The 24,682-nt window shown below is 36.4% G+C and overlaps 1 protein-coding gene across 3 annotated transcripts in view; it reads left to right on the top strand.

Moving 5' to 3' along the window:
* Positions 1-24,682, top strand: part of NCK1 (NCK adaptor protein 1) — an 81,833-nt gene that overhangs the window by 44,627 nt on the left and 12,524 nt on the right. For 2 of the 3 annotated variants that reach the window (XM_044252299.1, XM_044252300.1), the window contains one exon: positions 9,791-10,034. In XM_044252299.1, coding sequence (XP_044108234.1) covers positions 9,809-10,034 — 226 coding nt within the window. In that variant the 5' untranslated portion in view covers positions 9,791-9,808. Of the gene's footprint in view, positions 1-9,790; positions 10,035-24,682 lie in introns of those variants that run through there. The other variant, XM_044252301.1, reaches the window with a different exon arrangement.

The raw sequence follows: 24,682 nt of genomic DNA, 5'->3' as shown, positions 1-24,682 counted from the left end.
CTACCACTTGTCAAGTTTTAGTGAAGAATATCCACAATTATCTGAAAAGATTCTTGAAAGTACTCTTCTTTTTCCAGCTACATATTTGTGTGACATCAAGTTTTCTTATCAAGCAGAAGAGTATGTTGCAGTACATTAAATGCAGAAACAGATATGAGAATCTATTAAGTCAGACATTAAAAAGATTTGGAAAAATGTAAAATAACACCACTCTTTTCACTAATGTTTTTGTGTGGGAAAACATAATTTTCATAAAAATGTTCCATATTGAATTAAATATGATCATATTTAATTGAATTTTAAAATATCCAAACATTTTTCTCACTTTTAATTCCCAGTGTGGTAAATGTTGGTAGATAAAGCCAACATAAACAAAACCTTTTTGGGTCTTCAGTTTGTAAGTACGTAAAGGGGTTTTGAGACTAAATAGTTGGAGAATTGCTGATTTAGTAGGTAGAAGGTTTCTGTCCATCTCTAACCTGTACCCTTATTTTCTGGTCTTTAAGAGGCAGCATGGTACTGCAAATTGTTAGAGCTTGAAGTTGAGGCCGCTGGCTGGCCAATGAACTATAAATTTTGTATTGTCCCAGTGACACTAAGCGAGTTCTTTACTTTCACTTTGGTCTGTTCTTGTAATATCCAGATCAGGAAAGGCCAGGAGTATGATCAGTAAGTATGTATAGGTCTAGTTTGGGAATGAGATTGGAGGTGAGTTTGAAAAGCAAATTGAGATCAGGAAAATAAGCCCAGGAGGAATAGACAAGCAGGATGTGAGCAGTGTACACAGGGACTTGATGTCAACTCCAGGGTCCATGATACTTGTATTATCAGAGCAGGGCCGGCAATCGGTGGGGATCAAGATAGGCATTTCCCATTCTATCAAGGAAAGGCAATACTTGATTTCAGGCAGTAATTGGTCACTGGTTGGTAAGGTTCGGGTGCCTGGGTTCAGGTGCCAGGTACAAGGACGTAGACCAAAGGACAGGAATCCTGTTCCTGAAAGCAAGAGTAGGGGCCAGGAGCAGCCAAGTATAAATTACATGAGTGTAGTTGAAAACATGGAGCTGAAATTTTTATAAGTTAAGTGACCATCTTTACAACCAGGCCTCTTGGCTGGATCAAAGAATAGTGGGGTTGTATCATATTCAGTTTATGTAATTCGAACTAAGCTTGGCTAAAAGAGATCAGGAGGTTGTTAATATAGTGCAAATGTTTCTACCCAGTCTACTCTTAGTTTATGCTTTAGAGTAGGCATGAGTAGGCTTTCTAATTTGGCCTCAGTTGTTGTCCCTCTTGTGTAAGCATGTCATTACTGTTTCTTGTGTTTAAAGATTATTTTCCCTATTATCAGGATTCTGAATTCAAGTTAACTCTTTTACCTGCTGCTTACTGAAGAAATAGTCATCAAAGCAAAGTTTCTTTTTCATTTCTTTTTCCCTCAGTTCCCTATCATTTCTTTTTCCTCATACTATCTCCATGTTTCCTCACACCTACTTTGCGTTTTGGCTGCCAATTCCTGTTAGTTATAGCTTTCAGTTGGTTTTCTATTCTTATAGTACATTTTGTAAAAGTAGAGTAATATTTTTGTAAAACACTCAAACCACACATATCTGTGGAGTATGGACTAAGTTTTATCAATCTCTGTACTAATGTAATCAAAAGCTGCCACTTTGACAATTTGATGTGTATATATCCTCCCAGAACTTTTTAATGCATATACAAATATATTTAATGGGACTTTTAAAAAAATAGAATTATAATGCTGTTGTTTTAGAATTTGCATTTTTGCTTAATATTTATTGGTCATTCTGCATGCGAGTGCTTACAGTTTAGACACTCTCAGTGTATTTCATTCCTTACTTTTCACAGTTCCTAGCAGTGCCACAGCAAACATTTTTACATGAATACTTTGAATACTTGGATTATTTTTTCCTGTAGTATGTAGATTGCTGATTCAAAGAAATGTGCATGTAAAATTTTGACAGTTACTGTCAAGTTGTTCTTTAAAAATTTTATACATAAAATATAATAACCAAGTTAAAATGATAAATGACTGAGAAAATTTATATCAAAGACAAAGGGCAAGTATTCCTACTATATAAAGGGCTTCTAAAAGTTGGAAAAGAAAAGCCATACCTTGGGAAAATGGGCAAAAGTTATAAACAGGTAGTTCACCCAGAAAAACAAAAATAAATGTCCCTTAAATTTGGGGAAAAGTGCTTAATTTCACTAATGGAGAAATAATTAAAAACTGCTTTGAAATACCAGTCCTTATCTGACAGAAATCCAAAATCCATATTTAGTTGGTAATGCTGTGAGGAAATAATCATTCCCATATATTGTGGAAAATACAGAGGGATAAAGAAGCTATAGATAGGGTATTTGGCACCATCTCACAAAATTATATAAATGTTAAGATTCAACTCAGCATTCTTATTTCTTTGACTCTAACCCAAAGTCACACTAACAAAAAAACAAAATGACATGTAAATTAAACTGTTCATTGCAGCACTATTTATTATCAGAAGGCTGGAAATAACTCATTGTCAGTAAGGTCAAGTTGAGGAAACCGAGATACTTCTATAATGATGAAGTACTGGGCAGTAGCTAGTTACTGGAAAAGAACTCTGATCCTGCTATGGAATGATGTTCAAGATCTATTGTTGAACTTAAAGCAAGGTTCAGACAGTACATAATTTGCCCCTCCCTTTGTGTGTGTACATGTTTTGTTGTGAGGGAGTGTGAAAATTAGAATTTCTAATTTACATATGTTTTCTTTTACATATTCAAAAAGCAATAATAGAAAGATAAACCAAAACCAATAAAAAATGGTTATCCTGTAGGGAGAGGGAGAGAAAAGAGAGAGAAGGTGAGTATGGAAGCAGAGCTCTCTGAATGTACCTTGTTCGATTGTTACACTTTTTAGAACCATCCAAATGCTTTATATAATAATGAAATAAAATTAAATTTTAGGAATACCTGACTGGCTCATTCAGAAAAGCATGCAATTCTTGATCTTGGGTTTATGAGATCAACATTGGGTGTAGAGATTACTTACATAAATAAATAAACTTTAAAAAAATTTTTAAAAAGATTTTATTTATTTGACCGAGAGAGACACAGCAAGAGAGGGAACACAAGCAGGGGAAGTGGGAAACGGAGAAGCAGGCTTCCCGCTGAGCAGAGAACCCTATTTGGGGCTTGATCCCAGGACTCTGGGATAATGACCTGAGCCAAAAGTAGACGCTTAATGACTGAGCCACCCAGGTACCCTCCCAAATAATTAAATTATTAAAAGGAAAAATAAAGTGATCTCCAAAAAGTGGAAACAAATGAATCTAGTTTTTATATAGTTGGTGTTCTAAACACAGAGATATATATTCTGCCTTTCTTGTAGGGTCTCTGTACTAATGTAATCAAAAATGTTCTTAGTAAAACAGTCGCAATTTCTAAAAGCATGTATAGCTAGCAGATCATTTTGGAAATGGTAGATCTGGGCAGCGGTCATCAGTGGCTGATAAACCCATTAGGTGAAGGTTTGATGGGGAGCATGGTGGGTGAATCAGTTTGATGCTACTGTAATCTGCTGTTCATCTTAAACATCAGCCAGACCAGGGTGCCTCCTGTATTATGCCAATAAGTATTTCTCGAGAATATCTATGAAGTATTCTTTTTTTTTTTTAAGGTTTTATTCATTTATTTGACAGAGAGAGTGAGTGAGTGAGAATACAAGCAGAGGGAGAGGGGGAAGCAAGCTCTCTATGGAGCTGGGAGCGTGGTACTGAGCTCTCTCGCAGGACCCCAGGATCATGACCTGAACTGAAGGCAGTTGCTCAACTGACCGAGGCACCCAGGTGTCCCATCTGTGAAGTATTTTTGCATCATTAACAACAAAAGAATCTGGGGTCGGGGTGGGGCATTTAAGGCTCTAGTTAAAATTACCAACTTACAGGAAATAGAGGAGATAAAGGAACACCATGAGGATGCACCTCAATCAAATCCAATGTGGGAAGTGCTACAGGACAAATGGAGGCAGGTTCTTCAACAAATAAATGGCATGGAAATAGTGGAAAGAGGACTGTGTTATGTAGATTAAGGAAATATAAAACATTAACCAAAGTGCAATATACAGACTTAATTTAGATCCCAGTTCAAACCAACTATAAAAGACTTTTTATTTCAGTAGACTCAGTGAAACTTGAATGTCAGTACTGGATGAAATGAAAGAATTGTTTGCAGGTTCTCTTAACCTTAATAAAGAAACACATTTTTAACAGTACAAGTTTTTTAAAAATACCTTGATAACTGAATTTCAGTATAGTTTATTTTATTTGCAATGCCATGTATTTTTATGCACCTAAAACCTTTTTCTGAGTAGGGGTTATAGGTTTTACCAGACTTAACCTTTTTGCTACAGTGTGGGGGCCCATGGCAAAAAAGGTAAAAGACCCCTTGATTTTTTTGTGGGGTATGTGTTTTTATTTTTAAGTATTTATTTATTTGGGGTATGTGTTCTTATCTGTTAGTATTTATAGGTGAAATCATAGGATTCCAGTACTCCCACCAAAAAATAAGGGGGATAAATGAACTACAAAGCCAGAGTATTGGTAATTGAAGTTGGGTGATAGCTGTGGGGTTCATTATACATTCATTGTATTTTCTTTCTTTTTTTTTTTTTAAAGATTTTATTTATTTATTTGACACACAGATCACAAATAGGCAGGCAGAGAGAGAGGAGGAGCAGGCTCCCCACCGAGCAGAGAGCCCGATGCGGGGCTCGATCCCAGGACCCCGAGATCATGACCTGAGCTGAAGGCAGAGGCTTCAACCCACTGAGCCACCCAGGCGCCCCTCATTGTATTTTCTTAATAGCTGATGATGATGAACATCTTTTTATGTGTTTGTTTGCCATCTCTATATCTTCTTCATGTTTTTTGCTCATTTTCTAACAATTTGTTTTTCTACTCTTGAGTTTTTCCTTTATGGATCTTGCTTTTGCTGCCAAGTCTAAGAACTCTTTGCCTAGCTCTGTATCCTGAAGATTTTCTCTTATATATTTTTCTTAAAGTTTCATAGTTTTACATTTAAGGTTGTCATTCATGTTGAGTTTATGTTTGTCTAAGGTGTGAGATTAGGTCTTGTACTTTTTTTGTGGGGGCGAGGGATATTGATGTCCTTTTGCTTTAGCATCATTTGTTGAGAAAGCTTCCTCCCACCTCCACTGAATTACTTTTTGTACCTTGATCAGAGAGAGAGCCAGAGAGAGGGTGCACAAACAGGCAGAGGGGCAGGAAGAGGGAGAAGCAATTGCCCTGCTGAACAAGGAGCCCGATGCAGGACTTTGATCCCAGGACCATGGAGCATGACTGAGCCAAAGGCAGACACCTAACTGACTGAGCCACCAGGTGTCCCTTGGGTTCTCTTTCTTTTCCACAACTGCTGTCTGTTTCTTTGCTGATACCATGCAATCTTGACTACTCTAGCTATATAGTAAGCTTCCCCCATTTTTTTTTTAACTTTAAAACATTTTAGTTACTCTAGTTATTTTGCCTTTCCATCTAAATTATAGAATAATATTGTCTGGATATAAAAAAATAAAACTTCAGGGACTTTGATAAGAATTATGTAAACCTGTATATCAATTTGGGAAAAAATCACATCCTCACTATGTTTGAGTCTTCTATTTCAAAAACACTTTTATTTAGATGTTTAATTTCTTTCATCTGCATTTTGTAATTTTCAACATACAGTCTCCTTCATGTTTTGTAAGCTTTGCACCTCTTTTCATTTACTTTAGTAATTATAAGTGGTATTGCTTTTTTAATTTTGGTGTCCATGTGTTCATTGATAGTATATAGAAAGACAGTTGATTTTTTGCTTGTTGATCTTGTGTCTTGTGACCTTGCTGAATTCACTAGTTAATACTAGGAGGGATTGGGTGGTTTTATGTTTGTTTTGGGGAGGCAATTTTTGGTGGCTTTTAGGATCTTGTCTGTAATCAGTCATCTCATCTGTAAATAAGGAGAGTTTTATTTCTTCTTTTTCTGATCTATATGCCATTTATATCCTTTTCTTGCCTTGCTGAGCTAGCTAAAACTTGTAGCACTTTGTTGAGTAAGAATAGTGAGAGCAGATACCTGCCTGGTTCTTGATTGTAGTAGGAAGGCATCTCTTTTTACCATTAAGTAGTTGTTAGCTGTAGGTTTTTGTAGATCCTATTTATCAGGTTGAGGAAGTTCCCTTCTATTTCTGTTTTTCTGAGAACTCTTATCATGGGGGTTGAATTTTGCCAGATGCTTTTTCTGCATTGAGTAATATGCTCATATGATTTTTCTTAGCTTGTTAATGTGGTGAATTATACTAATTAATTTTATATATTGAACCAGCTGTGCTTCCCTGGAAAAACCCTGCTTGGTCATGGAGTATTAATTCTTTTTATATACTGCTGAATTCTGTCTGCTAATATTTTGTTAAGGATTTTTGGATCTATATTAATGAGGGATATTGGTTGGTAGTTTCCTCTTTTTATACTGTTTAGTTTTGACATCAGTTAATATCAATTTCAAAGGTAAATTGGGCAGTATTTCCCCATTTCCCTTCTACTATTTTCTAGAAGGGATTATGTAGAATTGGTGTAAATTCTTTAAATAATTGGTAGAATTCTTGAGAAGCCATCTAGACCTGGAAATTTCTTTTTGGAGGTGAAATTTTCAAGTTACGAATTTAATTTCCCGAATAGTTACAGGGCTATTCATATTATCCGTTTCATATTGAGTGTGTTTTGGTACTTCTGTTTGTTTGTTTGTGAAAAATTGGTCCAGTTCCTCTAAAGTGTTGAATTTGTGTGTGTAGAGCTGTTTGTAGCATTCCCTTATTATCCTTTTGATTGGAGGAGAGAGCTTTGACTAACCCAAATTCAGCTTAGAAAGTAGGGTCAGTCCCCACGAGTTGCATGGCTAATACAGTAATAGTAAGGTGACAGCTGGAAGGATAATTGGGATATTGATAGGAAAGTAGTAGTACAACCTACAGTGTCATATCAACTCTAGTTTTCTATAGAATGTAATTTGCTGGTTTTAATGTGATTACTCTTCTAGATGAATTTTAAAGTCAGTTTGTCAAGTTTCAAAAGAAATTCCGTTGGGGCCTAGGATTAAATTTCATTAAATTTGTAGATTAATTATAAGGGTGTGGGTGTACAGGTTCCCATAGGGAAGGAATCAGAGTCGGTGTTCAAGTATGCCAGAAAAAAAACCCTCTGCTTTCTCTTGCCTCAGAAAGTCATCACTCGTTGTAAATTTTTTGTATCATGAACTAGTAATTATTTATCCTTGGTTATAACTTTTTATTTGTGAGTAATTTCAAACAGAAAAATTATAAGAATACAAATTGATTTTTCTGGTTTCTCTATTTATTATTTTTTGAATACCACATCATCTTCTTATTTTAGCATTATTAGTTATTTCACTGCTGTACACACATGAGTCATTCTTTCAGGAGAATATGTGGTAGGTTTTGAGGCCTTGCAGTGCCCCCAAAAAGCACTACCTTCTAACCACAATGTATCTGTACTTTAATGCTAGTGGATGTTGAATTCTAGATTAAAATCATTTCTTTGAAAATATTGAACAGCTTACTTTGTTGTTGAGAAAAAAGAATGCTGGGACTCCTGGGTGGCTCAGTTAATTGTCTGCCTTCAGCTCAGGTGATGATCCCAGAATCCTGGGATCCAGTCTCACATCAGTCTCTCTGCTCAGCAGGGGGCCCGCTTCTCCCTCTGCCTGTGGGTGCATGCACTCTCTCTCTCTCTGACAAATAAATAAATAAAATCTTAAAAAAAAAAAAAGAAAAAGAAAAAGAAAGGGGATTCTATTCAATATCCAAACCTGAAAGCTGAATTTATTTGCCTGCTAAGCCAAGAGTAGCTGTTTATGTAAAATAAATCTCTCTGAAAGCATGGAGCTTATCTAATAAATTCAAGAGTGAGTTAGGCTTGTAATTTTCCTTTCTTTGTTCTGAAAGAGTTTGTATAAATTGGAAGTACTTGTTCTTTGAATTTTAATAAAACTTGTGTGTAAACCATGTGGTCCTGCTGTTCATTATGGGAAGATCTATCTATCTATCTATCTTTCTTTCTTTCTTTTAAAAAAGATTTTATTTTTATTTATTTGACAGAGATCACAAGTAGGCAGAGCAGCAGGCAGAGAGAGAGGAAGGGGAGCAGGCTCCCCACCGAGTAGAAAGCCCAGTGTGGGGCTCGATTCCAGGACTCTGGGATCATGACCTGAGCCGAAGGCAGAGGCTTTAACCTACTGAGCCACCCAGGTGCCCCTATGGGAAGATTTTTTAATGACTGATTGAATGTTACTACTTTTTTAATTTTTATTTTTCTATACATTTGTACATTTTAGTTTCAGATTTATTGGTAAAGTTGTTTTGAATATTGCCAGGTGATTTGAATGTCTGTTGCATCTCTAATTATGACTCCCTTTTTATTCCTGGTATTTGGGTGTGTTTTTTTCCTGAAATTTTTTCATTTATAAGTCTTGCTAGAACTATGTCCATTTGTTAGTCATGACAAAGAACTACTTTTTGTTCTGTTGAGCTTTCTCCTGTGTCATTGTTTTCTGTTTCATAAATTGTACTTTATTTGTATTATTTCATTTTTTCTGCTTTATATTATTCTACTTTTCTAACTGCTTTAGACATACTCAGTTCACTATTTTTTTTTCTGATGTTCACTGATTTTTCTGATTTTCACTCTTTTTTATTTTTAAAGTGATTTTATTTATTTTTTTTTTTAAGATTTTATTTATTTATTTGACAGAGAGAGATCACAAGTAGGCAGGGAGGCAGGCAGAGAGAGAGAAGGAAGCAGGCTCCCTGCTGAGCAGAGAGCCCGATGCGGGACTCGATCCCAGGACCCTGAGATCATGACCTGAGCCGAAGGCAGCGGCTTAACCCACTGAGCCACCCAGGTGCCCCTAAAGTGATTTATTTTTAAACAGAGATTTTTCACTGTTTCTTTGATGTAACTATTTCCAACTAGAATCTCTATATACTCCTTTTGCTGCATCCAACAAGTTTGGTTATATAAGTCTTTTTATTATTTTACTCCTGTAACTATTTTCACAATGCTATTATAATTTCTTCTTTGACACATGAAGTTTTAGAAGTTCCCAAACAGGAGATTTTTAAGAAGCTCTTTGTGATGATTGTCAGAGAATATGGTTGTAGGATACCAAGTACATGAAAGTTATTAAGACTTTCTCTATCACCTCACATGGGTAATTTTTATATATGTTCCATTTCTATTATTCTGCTGGGAAGTAATATTTATGTATGTTTATTAGACTTAATGGTTTTGATGTCAGTTTTTATCTGGCCTTATTAATATTTTTGTATCCTTGATTTATTATTAAGTAAATATGTTAAAAATTGTCCTCTCTGATAGTGGATTTGTCACATTTTTGTGTGGTTCTATCAATCTAATTTTGGAACTATGTTAATAAGTACATACAAGTTTGGCTGTTATGTATATTTAATAAAACCTTTAATTGTGTGGTGAATTTCTTTATTGCCTTGATGGTTTGTCCTTTTTGTGTATTAATAAAGCCACACCAGTTTTTGTCTTGATTAATATTTGATAAGTATTGGTATTGTCTGTTTCTGTTTTTCATATTTTTCCTTTTAGTCTTTCAGTTCTCTTAGGTTTTTACATGTGTCTTTTTTTTGAAAAGCATGTAGACTACTACTAGACCTTATAAAAATGTTTCGTATGTGGTTACAGTGCTGAAGCTGCTGAAAAATGGCAGAAGAAGTGGTGGTAGTAGCCAAATTTGATTATGTAGCCCAACAAGAACAAGAGCTGGACATCAAGAAGAATGAGAGATTATGGCTTTTGGATGACTCTAAGTCCTGGTGGCGAGTTCGAAACTCCATGAATAAAACGGGTTTTGTGCCTTCTAACTATGTGGAGAGGAAAAACAGTGCTCGGAAAGCATCTATTGTAAAAAATCTGAAGGATACTTTAGGTAAGTTATTTTTGTATTAAAACACCAATAATGCTTTCTTTTAAGTGGATGCTAGAGCTTGGTTCTTTGTGTAGAATTTTGGAAGCATTGGGTAAAATAGAAAGGCCAAGACTAGAATTTCAGCTAGGCCAGGTTAATTTTGCTCATAGCAGATACTGAGCCAAGTCAGAAGAGCATTAAAGGCCATAAGTGTTAATGAGCAATTTCTGTAAATCTAGCTGGTGTTCAAGGGCCAGACCAGCGTGGTGCCAGTGAGCAGGATTGAATCAGATCCTCTAGCCAGGACCCCTTGAACTGTGACTGCCTGTTGAAGTTAGGTGAATTCTACATCTAATTGAGAGAGAGATAAATGAGGGAGATTCAGAATTGCCTCCTTCGCATTAAGGCCATTTTTAAGATATGGAACATTGCCGTATTTTAACATTTAATAGCTTACATTTTGAATTTTGCTTTTAAGAACAAACTATTACTTTGTTTTGCATTTGATAAAAGAGTTTTAAATTGAAGATTATTACTGTAGGTTAGCATCTACAAAACTGATTTCTTATTTTGTTTTTCTTTTTCCCCCCTTTTCTTTCTCTAACTGTAATATTTGTTTGTTTTTACTAGCTCTCCATCAGGGCCAGAGATAATGGAACCCACCTCACAGAGGGCTTGGCTGAGCTGATAGGAAGGAAATATGCGCAGATGAGGACTGGCCTCTTTCTTTTTTCTTTTAATTAAACTCTCCTTGGCTGACAGGAAGGAATGGGAGGGACAGAATTTCATTTTTGGTATTCAGGAAAACAGGCTGTTACTTAATGGTTCTTTGTATATATGTGGACAAGAAAGTTAAATTTCTCTTTGCAAAAACAGTTTGGGAGTAATGTGGCATGATTGACAAATACGAAATATTACTAACTGCTTTATATTAACTTTATTTTTTATTTGGCCTTATTAGTCTAGAGTGTTCTTTCCGTTAACATCAATAGAAGACAGATCTTTTATTTTTAACACTGTAAAATAGCCAAAACTAAAATATAGTACAACTCAAAATAAATATAAAATACTGGAATATTGGTTTGTGAGTGAATAACATTTCTAGTATTTTAAAGGTAGTTTAATAAATGAAGTTACCAATCTGAGTTTTCACTATGACTTTTAACTGCTGTATCTGAGATTACATTTTATTTAGATTTTTAAGTTTTGCAAATAAGACCATTATTCTTTTTTAAGTGAAGGACAAATCAGAAAGAGGTTATCCTTGATTATCTGAAGAGACCATAGTTAGAACCAGGAATACTTCTGATTTTGTAAATATTGTACACTTATTTAAAGCATGTAGATCAGAGGTATTGGAGAAAATTAAGGTAACTTGGTATCAAGAAAGTATACCTCATCGTTATGAAGGCACAACAAGGATTAGGACTTTACCTAGACTTTTTTATTCCGTTTTAAAAGGATACTGGTATCCTGGGACTGGATATGTTTAAATGTTTAAACAGAATACTGTGAAAAAACCTATTATCATAGAGCAAAATGGAAATATATCCCAGTTTTAGATAGTACTGCATATAAACTTAAAAAGCCCAACTAGATAGAATTTTTATTGTTTGTCAATATGCCTGGGAAGGCTTCCATACTCTTTTCTGACATTATTGAGACAGTTTTGGAAAGATTTTTTTTTTATCTATTTAAGTCCTAGAATATCTCTTTAAACTTTATTACTATATTACAGATATTGCAGGATACTTGAAAACATTCTGTTTTAAGTTACTGATCTTTAGTTCTCCTGTATAATGATGTGATTCCAACTTTTGTATCAGATAGCTTTCTCTTTCTCAGAATTTCTGAACCCCTTTTTGGTAACTTAAGTGTCCCATGTGGTTAATGGATTTGTTTCACAATGATTGTGCTGGTGGAGACATTGTTTGAAAGATAAGAAAGAAAAGGAGAAAACAAAGGAGAGATGAATGCGTGAATATATTTTTAACTATTGAAAATACATGCTTTTAAAACTTCTTCTAAAATAAGTCTGAATAATAAGGTAACTTTGTGGCCATGATGATATACTTGTTTTACAGGTTGTATTATAGTTCAGGGGGAGAAGTTTTAGACAGAAGCCTCAGAAAAACTTTGTTGCCTGGGTGTAGGCCAAGTCACATGGATTGGGCGTGGGGAGTTTCAGTGTTGCAGAACAGACCAGGAAGCTCATAAAATTATCCTGAGCTGTGTTGACAAACTGACAAAAGAGAACACGGGATTTTTATTCAAAATGGATTGGTTAAACGTCTTTAAAGATTTTTTCAGTAAGTTTATCTATTTATTAAATCCATAGTTTTCTTGTAGTTTTTGAATTAGATTTTTCACTTTTGTGAATTTAAAGAAAAACTGTATGGAACCTGATGTGTTTCTGTAATAGGCTGCTGCTTTATGTTGTTTATGAAACATAAGCTAAATGATTGGTGATACTTCAAATAATACTAGTTTAGACTTGATAATTAATAGGTTTTTAAAATGTTTTATCATCAGTGTTTGAAAGTAAAGAGAAAGGATATAAATGAGTTTGCAGTTAGTTTTGCTTTGGTAACTTTGAACTTAGAATAGACATTTGAAGTGAATTAAATTATAAACATTAAAAATATGAGGAAAAGAAAGGATTAGGTGAGCAAGTTCTTCTGTCCTCAGTATTTGAATCAACATAAATATTGTTTTAGTACTTTTTACTTATATTTTAGAGGAATGATACAGAAGATAACATTTAATAAAGCAATATAGAGAATGTTTTGATTTAATCAATGTAGGATTGCTAGAAATTGCCCTTTTGGTGATTGTGAGATTTGATATTTTGAAATGAGTCTTGAGAGGAGCTGCATACAGAGAAAATAAAAACACTGAAACTAGTGAATTACTGGGATTGTTTTGAGTTCAGGTCATAATGTAACACTGATACTAACTTAACCAGAGCTTAATATGTGTTTTTGCTAATGGCCTTTTTATGATCTTATGAGAGTGAACTTGATTTGCTCTCTTTGAATATTTGTTTGGTGTTTCTAGAAAAATGAATAGAGGGGTTGTTGTAGAAGTCTCATGCGTAAGGAATCTAAGGAAACAAAGAGTAACCTGTTGAGAGATTTCATTTTTAGGCAGAATGGAAAAGGAGCAAGTACTTTGTTGAGAAAGAATGTCATAATTGTAATATTAAGACTCATTTGTTTCTTTAGTTAATTTTGGTGGCCAAGTGAATTCTTCTGGAATATCTGTCTTTTGTTTACTTTTGGAAAGTTAATACATTTTTAGATCCACTTTTTGGGTTATTTTCCTTTTGGAAAGTTATTAATTTATTCATTTATCAACAAATTTTCCTTGGGAGCCTACTGCAAGCCAGACAACAATTATAGAACGAAAAACTAAGACTAACTTTCATAGAATTTACATGGTGAGGAGGTTGTTATTTTAATATTAATACAGTGGATTTCATATCTTGGTTTAATCATAAGTGTTGGTTGCTTTGTGGTCATAAGTGACCATAAATCAACCAGAAATGGTGTAAAAAGAATATAATATATCATTGGTATGGTGATTCATTATATACCATCAATACAATGATAAAATTACCATTCTCTCTGTTGTCTCAGAAAGTCAATAATCTTAAATATATTTGTAGACCTGAGGGTGAGGGTTTAAGATTTGCAACCAAGATACTCCTTTTTTTCATTAACTGCAGCAAGCCAAAATTTGTGTTTATTTTGCTTTGCAGTAGAAGATATGTGTTCCATGTGTAGTGGCTAGAATAAACAAAGAGGGTACAGTATTTTAGATAAAACAATAATAATAATTTATCTTTCATGTAGATGAACAGATAAAAATACAAAAATTTAAATAAAAACTTGTGCTGGAAAGAACACCATATATTTGTATTTAGAATTCCCTAATTTTGCTCCCAGATATACCACTTTTAACCATGTGGCAAAGACTTGTAACTAAACTTTCCTGATTTCTTGTTATTTGTAAAGGAGAGTTGGGCAAGACTAGATGATCCTGGAAAGTCCCTTCTAACTCTAAAAGTCTTATAGCCCTGGTAAAACAACTGATCAGTCTTCGTGTGATAGAAATCAGGAAAGTCCATGAGGGAGAAACTGTGAAGAAGTAGGAACTAAAAACCAGAACTACAGTTCCTTAAAGAATTAGAATAAGTAATACTTGCTTTGGCCTCATTCTCCTGAACATTTATTTAGTCAGTGATTTAGATGGAGGGAAGATGACATGCTTAAAGAAAAGAAGACTAAGTACGAAAGAATAATATATTGAGTTCAGATACATATATTTGAAAGGTAAAAATTAAAATAGAAATAAAGTGAATTAGGGGCAGGCATTATAATGTAAAATTCTACGTTAAGTTTTTAAAGGGAATTGAAGAGATTGCTGAAAACCTGGCCTGGCAGGACTTTTTATGAGTAAAAGCTGCTGTGAGGTCACGATATGGGGGTCATGGGATTGAGCCCTGCATTGGGCTCCAAGATTCTCTCTCCCTCTCTCTGCCCTTCCCCCACCTCTAAAAAATTAAAACAAGACTGCTATGTTACTGTGGGTACTAAAGAATTTCAGTGCAGTTCATGATAGCATTGATTCAAATCTATGTAGTTAAAGTGAAAGTATACAAATAGCTACTTTATGTGTGTGCTGGCCAAATGAAACATGACATAGTTTATCTACTGTAGATAGATATATTTTAACAGTGGCATTGAGAAACTTGGATACTTCCAAATACTGTATCTAGTATATCAAGGATTTGGAAACCAGGTTATCTAAAAGTAGTTATGTGTACAAAGATTTGCCTTAAGGAAAAGACAACTGTCATGTGACCAGAATATTTACAGTGCTTAACCAGAGTCTTCAAAACTTGGAGGAGTTAATAATACAGTGTTTTGATCAAGAAATAGTGCTGTAGGAGGAGAGAAGACAGATCAGTGGGTAGGAGTGCAGAGCAGTTTGGAAGCTGTACTTTGTTCTTTGAACAAAGCTAATGATAAAAATGACTGCCTCTCTTTTGAGTGAGCACATTCTCAGTGCTTAGACCTGAGCATTCCCTCCCAACCCTGGCAAAGTCTAGCTATAAAATGCAATAATAAAGATTTAAGTGTTTTTGAAAAATTAAATGCCAGAAGCACTAGGAGTAATAAATACCATTGATTAATGGAGTGCCTGCTATGTGCTGTGTACTATGCTAGGTGCTTTACATATAAACTTCTTTAAATGAATGTTAAAAGGTAGGTTCCTACACACCACCATTTCACAAACCTGGAAACTGGAGTTTAATGAAGATTAAATAACTCAACCAAGATCAGATTAATTAGTAAGTACCAGGACAAAAATTTAAATTTAGAAGTTTTTGTTGTTGTTATTAGTTTGCCTTATGTACCCATTAGGACTAAAGAGTAGAGAAAGAATTAGAATCAGATAAACAATGGATTAGAAAGATTTGATGCAAAAGGACTAAGATTAGAATGATTGTGGAGAACTAACTGAAGTCGAGAAGAATTTAGAAAAGTTAATACCTTGGTCCGGGGGACCCTCCTTGTTGTAGATGATCTCCTTGAAAGAGATACTGATGTAAAGCACCTTTCCATGTATTTCCTCATTGGTAACAGGAAATTAGAAATACCATATTTTTTAGCAACAGAGACAAAGGACAATAAACAGGTTCTTCTCAAAGAATTGTAAGCAGAGGAGAAAAAAGCAGGCTATCGATTATGCATGTATTTGTCATTCACGTGATAAACACTAATAGAACACTTAATATGGGCCAGGCAGTGGGGGTAGAGAAGTGATTAAAAATTTGGTGTTTGAGGACGGGAGTCAAGATGGCGGAGAAGTAGCAGGCTGAGACTACATCAGGTAGCAGGAAATCACCTAGATAGTTTATCAAACCATTGCAAACACCTACAAATCCAACGGGAGATAGAAGAGAAGAAGAACAGCAGTTCTAGAAACAGAAAATTGACCATCTGAAAGGACCGGCGGAGAAGTGAATCCAAATCAAGGGGAAGATAGACCATGGTGGGGGAGGGGCCGGCTCCAGCAAAGGGCGGAGAAACGGAGCACAAAATCAGGACATTTAAAAGTCTGCTCCACTGAGGGACATAGATCCAGAGGCTAAACCGGGGTGAAGCCCACACGGGGCCAGCGTGGCTCTAGGTCCCGCAGGGTCACAGATGGATCGGGGGTGTCTTTGAGTGTAGCAGAGCTCGCAGGTATTAGACCGGGGAAGGCGGCTACAGAGACAGAGCCGAGGAGTGAGCTCTCAGCTCAGGGTTACCTTGAACCAGTCGCAGGCTGGGTGAGCTTGGAGCGTGGCTAGAGGCCAGGGAGACGGGAGTGATTGGGCTCTTTTCTTTGAGGGTGCACTGAGGAGTGGGACCCGATCTCTCGGCTCCTCCGGGCGGGAGAGTGGGAGGCCACCATTTTCCTTCCTGTCCTCTGGAACTCGATGGAAAGCGTTAAGGGGATAAGAGCTCCTAAAAGCGAACCCCAGCAGATTACTTAGCCTGGCCCCTGGTAAGGGTGGTACAATTCCGCTTCGGGCAAAGACACTTGAGAATCAGTACAACAGGCCCTCCCACAGAAGATCAACAAGAAATCCACCCAAGACAAAGTTCACCTACCAAGGAGAGCAGGAGAATTCCAGGAGGACAAAGCAGAGCATGGAACTCATGGCTTTCTCCCCATGATGCTTTAGTCTTGTGGTTAATTTAAATTTAAAAAAAAATTTTTTTTCTTCTGCTAAATTTTTTTTTAACTTTTACCTTTTTCTTTTTTTAATGTTTTTTAACTAGTTTATCTAATACATATATATTATTCTGTTCTGTTTTTAATTTTTTTTTTCCTGAACTTCTTTTTATCCCCTTTGTCCCTCCCACGATTTGGGGTCTCTTCTGATTTGGTTAAAGCGCATTTTCCTGGGGTCTTTGCACCCTTGCAGTATTTTATTTACTCCTTCATATATGCTTATCTGGACAAAATGACAAGGCGGAAAAACTCACCACAAAAAAAAAAAAAAGAAACAAAAAACCAAGAGGCAGTACCGAAGGCTAGGTTCCTAATCAATACAGACATTGGTAATATGCCAGATACAGAGTTCAGAATGACGATTTTCAAGGTTCTAGCCGGGCTCAAAAAAGGCATAGAAGATATTAAAGAAACCCTCTCTGGAGAGATAAAAGCCCTTAATGGAGAAAGGAAAGAACTAAAATCTAACCAAGTTGAAATCAAAAAAGCTGTTAATGAGGTGCAATAAAAAATGGAGGCTCTCACTGCTAGGATAAACGAGGCAGAAGAAAGAATTAGTGATACAGAAGACCAAATGACAGAGAATAAAGAAGCTGAGCAAAAGAGAGACAAACAGCTACTGGACCACGAGGGGAGAATTCGGGAGATAAGTGCACCATAAGACGAAACAACATTAGAGTAATTGGGATTCCAGAAGAAGAAGAAAGAGAAAGGGGAGCAGAAGGTATATTGGAGAGAATTTCCCTAATATGGCAAAGGGAACAAGCATCAAAATCCAGGAGGTGCAGAGAACCCCCTCTCAAAATCAACAAAAATAGGTCCACACCCGGTCACCTAATGGTAAAATTTACAAGTCTTAGTGACAAAGAGAAAATCCTGAAAGCAGTCCGGGAAAAGAAGTCTATAACATACAATGGTAAAAATATTAGGTTGGCAGCAGACTTATTGACAGAGACCTGGCAGGCCAGAAAGAACTGGCATGATATATTCAGAGCACTAAACGAGAAAAAACATGGCAGCCAAGAATGCTATATCCAGCTAGGCTGTCACTGAAAATAGAAGCAGAGATAAAAAGCTTTCAGGACAAACAAAAACTGAAAGAATTTGCAAACATCAAACCAACTCTACAGGAAATATTGAAAGGGGTCCTCTAAGCAAAGAGCGAGCCTAAAAGTAGTAGATCAAAAAGGAACAGAGACAATACACAGTAACAGTCACCTTATAGGCAATACAATGGCACTAAATTCATATCTCTCAATAGTTACCCTGAATGTTAATGGGCTAAATGCCCCAATCAAAAGACACAGGGTATCAGAATGGATAAAAAAATAAAATCCATCTATGTGTTGCCTACAAGAAACTCATTTTAGACCCAAAGACACCTCCAGATTTAAAGTGAGGGGGTGGAAAACAATTTACCATGGTAATGGACATCAGAAAAAAGCTGTGGTGGCAATCCTTAGATCAATTAGATTTTAAGCCAAAGACTATAATAAGAGATGAGGAAGGACACTATATCATACTCAAAGGGTCTGTCCAACAAGAAGATGTAACAATTTTAAATATCTATGCCCCTAATGTGGGAGCAGCCAACTATATAAGCCAATTAATAACAAAATCAAAGAAACACATCGACAATAATACAATAATAGTAGGGGATTTAATACTCCCCTCACTGAAATGGACACATCCTTCAAGCAGAAGATCAACAAGGAACTAAAGGCTTTAAATGACACACTGGACCAAATGGATATCACAGATATATTCAGAATATTTCATCCCAAAGCAACAAAATACATATTGTTCTCTAGTGCACATGGAACATTCTCCATAATAGATCACATCCTGGGTCCTAAATCAGGTCTCAACCGGTATCAAAAGATTGGGATCATTCCCTGCATATTTTCAGACCACAATGCTCTGAAGCTAGAACTCAATCACAAGAGGGAATTTGGAAATAACCCAAATACGTGGAGACTAAACAGCATCCTTCTAAAGAATGAATCGTCAACCAGGAAATTAAAGAAGAATTGAAAAATTCGTGGAAACAAATGATAATGAAAACACAACGGTTCAAAATCTGTGGGACACAGCAAAAGTAGTCCTGAGGGGAAAATATATAGCGGTACAAGCCTTTCTCAGGACCAAGAAAGGTCTCAAATACACAGCCTAACCCTACACCTGAAGGAGCTGGAGAATGAACAAGAAAGAAAGAAAGCCTAAACCCAGCAGGAGAAGAGAAATCATAAAGATCAGAGCAGAAATCAGTGAAATAGAAACCAAAAAAACAATAGAACAGATCAATGAAACTAGGAGCTGGTTCTTTGTAAGAATTAATAAGATTGATAAACTCCTGGCCAGACTTATCAAAAAGAAAAGAGAGAGGACCCAAATAAATAAAATCATGAATGAAAGAGGAGAGATCACAACTAATACCAAAGAAACACAAACAATTATAAGAACATACTATGAGCAACTCTACACAAACAAATTTGACAATCTGGAAGAAATGGATGCATTCCTAGAGACACATAAACTCCCACAACTGAACCATAAAGAAATAGAAAACCTGAACAGACCGATAACCAGTAAGGAGATTGAAACAGTCATCAAAATCTCCAAACAAGCAAAAACCCAAGGCCAAGTGGCTTCCCAGGGGAATTCTACCAAACATTTAAAGAAGAACGAATTCCTATTCTGAAACTGTTCCAAAAAATAGAAATGGAAGGAAAACTTCCAAACCCATTTTATGAGGCCAGCATCACCTTGATCCCAAAACCAGATAAGGATCCCATCAAAAAAGAGAATTACAGACAAATATCCTTAATGAACACAGATGCGAAAATTCTCACCAAAATACTAGCCAATAGGATTCAACAGTACATTAAAAGGATTATTCACCACGACCAAGTGGGATTTATTCCAGGGCTGTAAGGTTGGTTCAACATCCGCAAATCAATCAATGTGATGCAATACATTAATAAAGAACAAGAACCATATGATACTCTCAGTAGATGCTGAAAAAGCATTTGACAAAGTAGACCATCCCTTCCTGATCAAAACTCTTCAAATTGTAGGGATAGAGGGCACATACCTCAATATTATCAAAGGTGTCTATGAAAAACCCACTGCAAATATCATTCTCCATGGAGGAAAACTGAAAGCTTTTCCGCTAAGGTCAGGAACACAGCAGGTGTGTCCATTATCACCACTGCTATTCAACATAGTACTAGAAGTCCTAGTCTCAGTAATCAGACAACAAAAATTACAGGCATCCAAATCGGCAAAGAAGTCAAACTGTCACTCTTCGTAGATGATATGATACTATATGTGGAAAACCCAAAAGACTCCACTCCGAATCTGCTACAGCTTGTACAGGAATTCAGTAAAGTGTCAGGATATAAAATCAATGCACAGAAATCAGTTGCATTTCTTTACACCAACAACAGGACAGAAGAAAGAGAAATTAAGGAGTCAATCCCATTTACGATTGCATCCAAAACCATAAGATATCTAGGAATAAACCTAACCAAAGAGGCAAAGAATCTATACTCAAGAAAACTATAAAGTACTCATGAATGAAATTGAGGAAGACACAAAGAAATGGAAAAATGTTCCATGCTCCTGGATTGGAAGAACAAATATTGTGAAAACGTCTATGCTGCCTAAAGCAATCTACACATTTAATGGAATCCTTATCAAAATCCCACCCATTTTTTTTAAAGAAATGGAACAAATAATTCTAAAATTTATATGGAACCAGTAAAGACCTCGAATAGCCGAAGGAATATTGAAAAAGAAAGCCAAAGCTGATGGCATCACAATTCCGGACTTCAAGCTCCATTATAAAGCTGTCATCATCAAGACAGCACGGTACAGGCACAAAAACAGACACATAGATCAATGGAATGGAATAGAGAGCCCAGAAATAGACCCTCAGCTCTATGGTCAACTAATCTTCGACAGAGCAGGAAAGAAGGTCCAATGGAAAGACAGCCTCTTCAGTAAATGGTGTTGGGAAAATTGGACAGCTACATGCAGAAAAATGAAATTGGACCGTTTCCTTACACCACACATGAAAACAGACTCAAAATGGATGAAGGACCTCAGTGTGAGAAAGGAATCCTTCAAAATCCTTGAGGAGAACACAGGCAGCAACCTCTTCAACCTCAGCCACAGCAGTGTCTTCCTAGGAACATCGCCAAAGGCAAGGGAAGCAAGGGCAAAGATGAACTATTGGGATTTCATCAAGATCAAAAGCTTTTGCACAGCAAAGGAAACAGTTAACAAAACCAAAAGACAGCTGACAGAATGGAAGAAGAAATTTGCAAACAACATACCAAATAAAGGACTAGTGTCCAAAATCTTTAAAGAACTTAGCAAACTCAACACCCAAAGAACAAATAATCCAATCAAGAAATGGGCAGAAGACATGAGCAGACGTTTCTGCAAAGACGACATCCAGATGGCCAACAGACACATGAAAAAGTGCTCCACATCACTCGGCATCAGGAAATACAAATCAAAACCACATTGAGATACCACCTCACACCAGTCAGAATGGCTAAAATTAACCAGTCAGGAAATGACAGATGCTGCCGAGGATGCGGAGAAAGGGGAACCCTCCTACACTGTTGGTGGGAATGCAAGCTAGTGCAACCACTCTGGAAAACAGCATGGAGGTTCATCAAAAAGTTGAAAATAGAACTACCCTATGACCCAGCAATTGCACTACTGGGTATTTACCCTAAAGATACAAATGTAGTGATCCTAAGGGGCACGTGAACCCGAATGTTTATAGCAGCAATATCTACAATAGCCAAACTATGGAAAGAACCTAGATGTTCATCAACAGATGAATGGATAAAGAAGAAGTGGTATATATATATATATACTCCACTCCAAATCTGCTAATATATATATATATATATCATATATATATATGTATATAATGCAGCCACCGAAAGAAATGAAATCTTGCCATTTGCGACGACGTGGATGGAGCTAGAGGGTGTCGTGCTTAGTGAAATAAGTCAGTCGGAGAAAGACAACTATCCTATGATCTCCCTGATATGAGGAAGTGGAGATGCAACGTAGGGGGTTGGGGGGTAGGAGAAGCATAAATGAAACAAGATGGGATTGGGAGGGTGACAAACCATAAGTGACTTTTTTTTTTTTTTAAAGATTTTATTTATTTATTTGAGAGAGAGACAGTGAGAGAGAGCATGAGCAAGGAGAAGGTCAGAGGGAGAAGCAGACTCCCCATGGAGCTGGGAGCCCGATGCGGGACTCGATCCCGGGACTCCAGGATCATGACCTGAGCTGAAAGCAGTCGTCCAATCAACTGAGCCACCCAGGCGCCCCCATAAGTGACTCTTAATCTCACAAAAGAAACTGAGGGTTGGTGGGGGGACGGGGTTTGGGAGAGGTGGGTGGAGTTATGGACATTGGGAAGGGTATGTTCTATGGTGAGTGGTGTGAAGTCTGTAAACCTGGCGATTAACAGATCTTTACCTCTGGGGATAAAAATACATTATATGTTTATAAGAAAATAAAAATTTAAAAAAAACCAGCTCGAAGTAAATGTTGGTATACAGATGGTCAAACATTACATTAAAAATATTTACAAAGAATAGTAGTGGCACAGAAGAGAAATAAATTTGTTCTGTTTTGGGGAGAGAGGGAAAGCTCTAGTGAGAAGAGAATACCTTGTTTGAATCTTGAAGAGAATGAGGGTGGGTTGTGTTTGAGGTTAAAAAAAAAAATGGGCATAGGATCAGAATCTTGCAAGGGCCTTGTTTTTTTGGGTACTGAGGAGCTTATATTCCTTAGCATTAGTGTAAAGATAAATTCTCAAAGATTACAGAGGGCTTTGTGTTGTATAGGAAACAAATATTCTAAGTTTATGTTTTTTTCCCTGAAATATTTCTGACCTCTGCAATTTCAATAGGCTATTTTTGGTGTTTTCCCACTTGGAAGTTTAATGGGTAGGTCTGTCCAAAACCTCTTCATTCCTTTTTGACAATGTATAATTAGTCTTGGGCATCTTTTTCAGAATTTAAAAAAAAAATCATTTTGAAACTAGCCATTAACTTCAAGTTTAAATTTTTATTTGGTTATATCATTCTTTGGTTTTAATCAGCATAACATATTGAGCATCTGATACATGCACAGTTCTTAATAGTATAGGAAACTCAAAAGATCAGTGAGACATGGAATGCTCTTCCTTTCTGGAAGCTGATGGCTGTGGTAGTGAGTGAGGTTAAAAGACAAACACAAGGTACACTATGATACAAGTATCTAAGAAATACAGAGTGCTAGGGTGCTTTAAAAAGGAGAGCTTACATTTCTGGAGAATGATGGTGGGAAATGAAAGATGTTGGAAAACTCAAAATGGGAAGTAAATAAAATAAAATTGTTACTTGAAACAGTACTTCTTGAATTGGGTAGGTTTTTGATAGGCAAAGGTGTGTGTTTTTGTTTTGTTTTGTTTTGTTTGTTTGTTTGTTTAAGATTTATTCATTCGTTCATTCATTTATTTGACAGAACACACCCAAGGGGAGCAGCAGAAGGGAGGGAGAACCAGGCTTCCTGTTGAGCATGGAGCCTGATGCCATGCAGGGCTCAATCCCAGGACCCCGGGATCATGACCTAAGTCTAAGGTAGATGCTTAACCAACTGGGCCACCCATGTACCCCAACAGGCAGAAGGTTTAATAAGGTTTTAGGAAGAAACTAGCAAACAAGGCAAACAAAATCCTGAAGGTTAAAACACTACTTATTCCTGGGTTTTTAAGTGGCTCATTTTTAATAAGATTTAGATAGTTTCACTGCAGGGCATTATGGAAAGAATTTTTATTTAACAATTACTGTATGTACTGTGCTATTATTTACATTATTTTATTCACTTTTTTAAAAAATTGATTCACTTCTTACAACACTATGACAGTAAGTGGTGTTTTCTCCATTTCTAGGCTTAGAAAAGTGAATAATTTGTTCGGGTTTCCACAGTAAGTGGTATAGCTTGGATTTGAACCCAAAGGCTCATTGAAAATCTGTGCTGTATTTTGGGACACCTGGGTGGTTCAGTCAGTTAAGTATCTGATTTTAGCTTGGGTTGTGATCCTGGGGTTCTGGGATGAAGTCCTGCATCGGGCTCCCTGCTCAGCAGGTAGCCTGCTGCTTCCCCTGCTTGTATGCGCTCGCTCGCTCGCTCTCTCTCTCTATGTCAAATAAATAAAATCTTTCTTAAAAAATTACAAAGTCTTTGCTCTTTTCAGTACTGTCTATCATAATCCTAGAAAGGAAGAGTGTGGACATTCCAGAGAGGGGTATAAATTCTAGAAAGAGTATTTCTCTTAATTTGATAGTCAATGAAGAGCTACTGGTGAGTTTTGAGCAATAATGTCATGTGATTACAACTATATTTATGGATGGTGGATTGGAGTGGGACAGATTGGATTAATAAGGAAACTAGTCTGAAGGGTTATTGAAGACTCAAACACAACAAAATGGGCCTGAAATAGCATGGGAATAGTGGGAATGGAAAGTGTTGGCAGAAAGGAAATAGGATTTGATGTGGGAATCTTTAAAGAAAGAAAATTTTTATGAGGTAAAATTCATATAACAAAATTAATCATTTTGAAGTATACATTTCAGTCGTAGTATACTAAGAGTGTTGTGCAACTGTCACATCTGATTCCAAACCGTTTTCATCACCCAAGAAAACCCCATTCCCATTAAATAGTCAGTCCCCATTATACCCTCCCTTCTTCCCCTGGCAATTGCTAATTTTGCTCTCTGTCTGTCTATTCTGGCCATTTCATGTAAATGGAATTATACAATATGTGATCTCTTGTGTCAGGAGTCTTTCAGTTGGCA

Source organism: Neovison vison, chromosome 6, assembly GCF_020171115.1.
Source record: "Neovison vison isolate M4711 chromosome 6, ASM_NN_V1, whole genome shotgun sequence".
Taxonomy (NCBI): Eukaryota; Metazoa; Chordata; class Mammalia; order Carnivora; family Mustelidae; genus Neogale; species Neogale vison.
The sequence above is the reverse complement of the archived record's forward strand: the minus strand, read 5'-3'. Positions and strand labels throughout refer to the sequence as shown.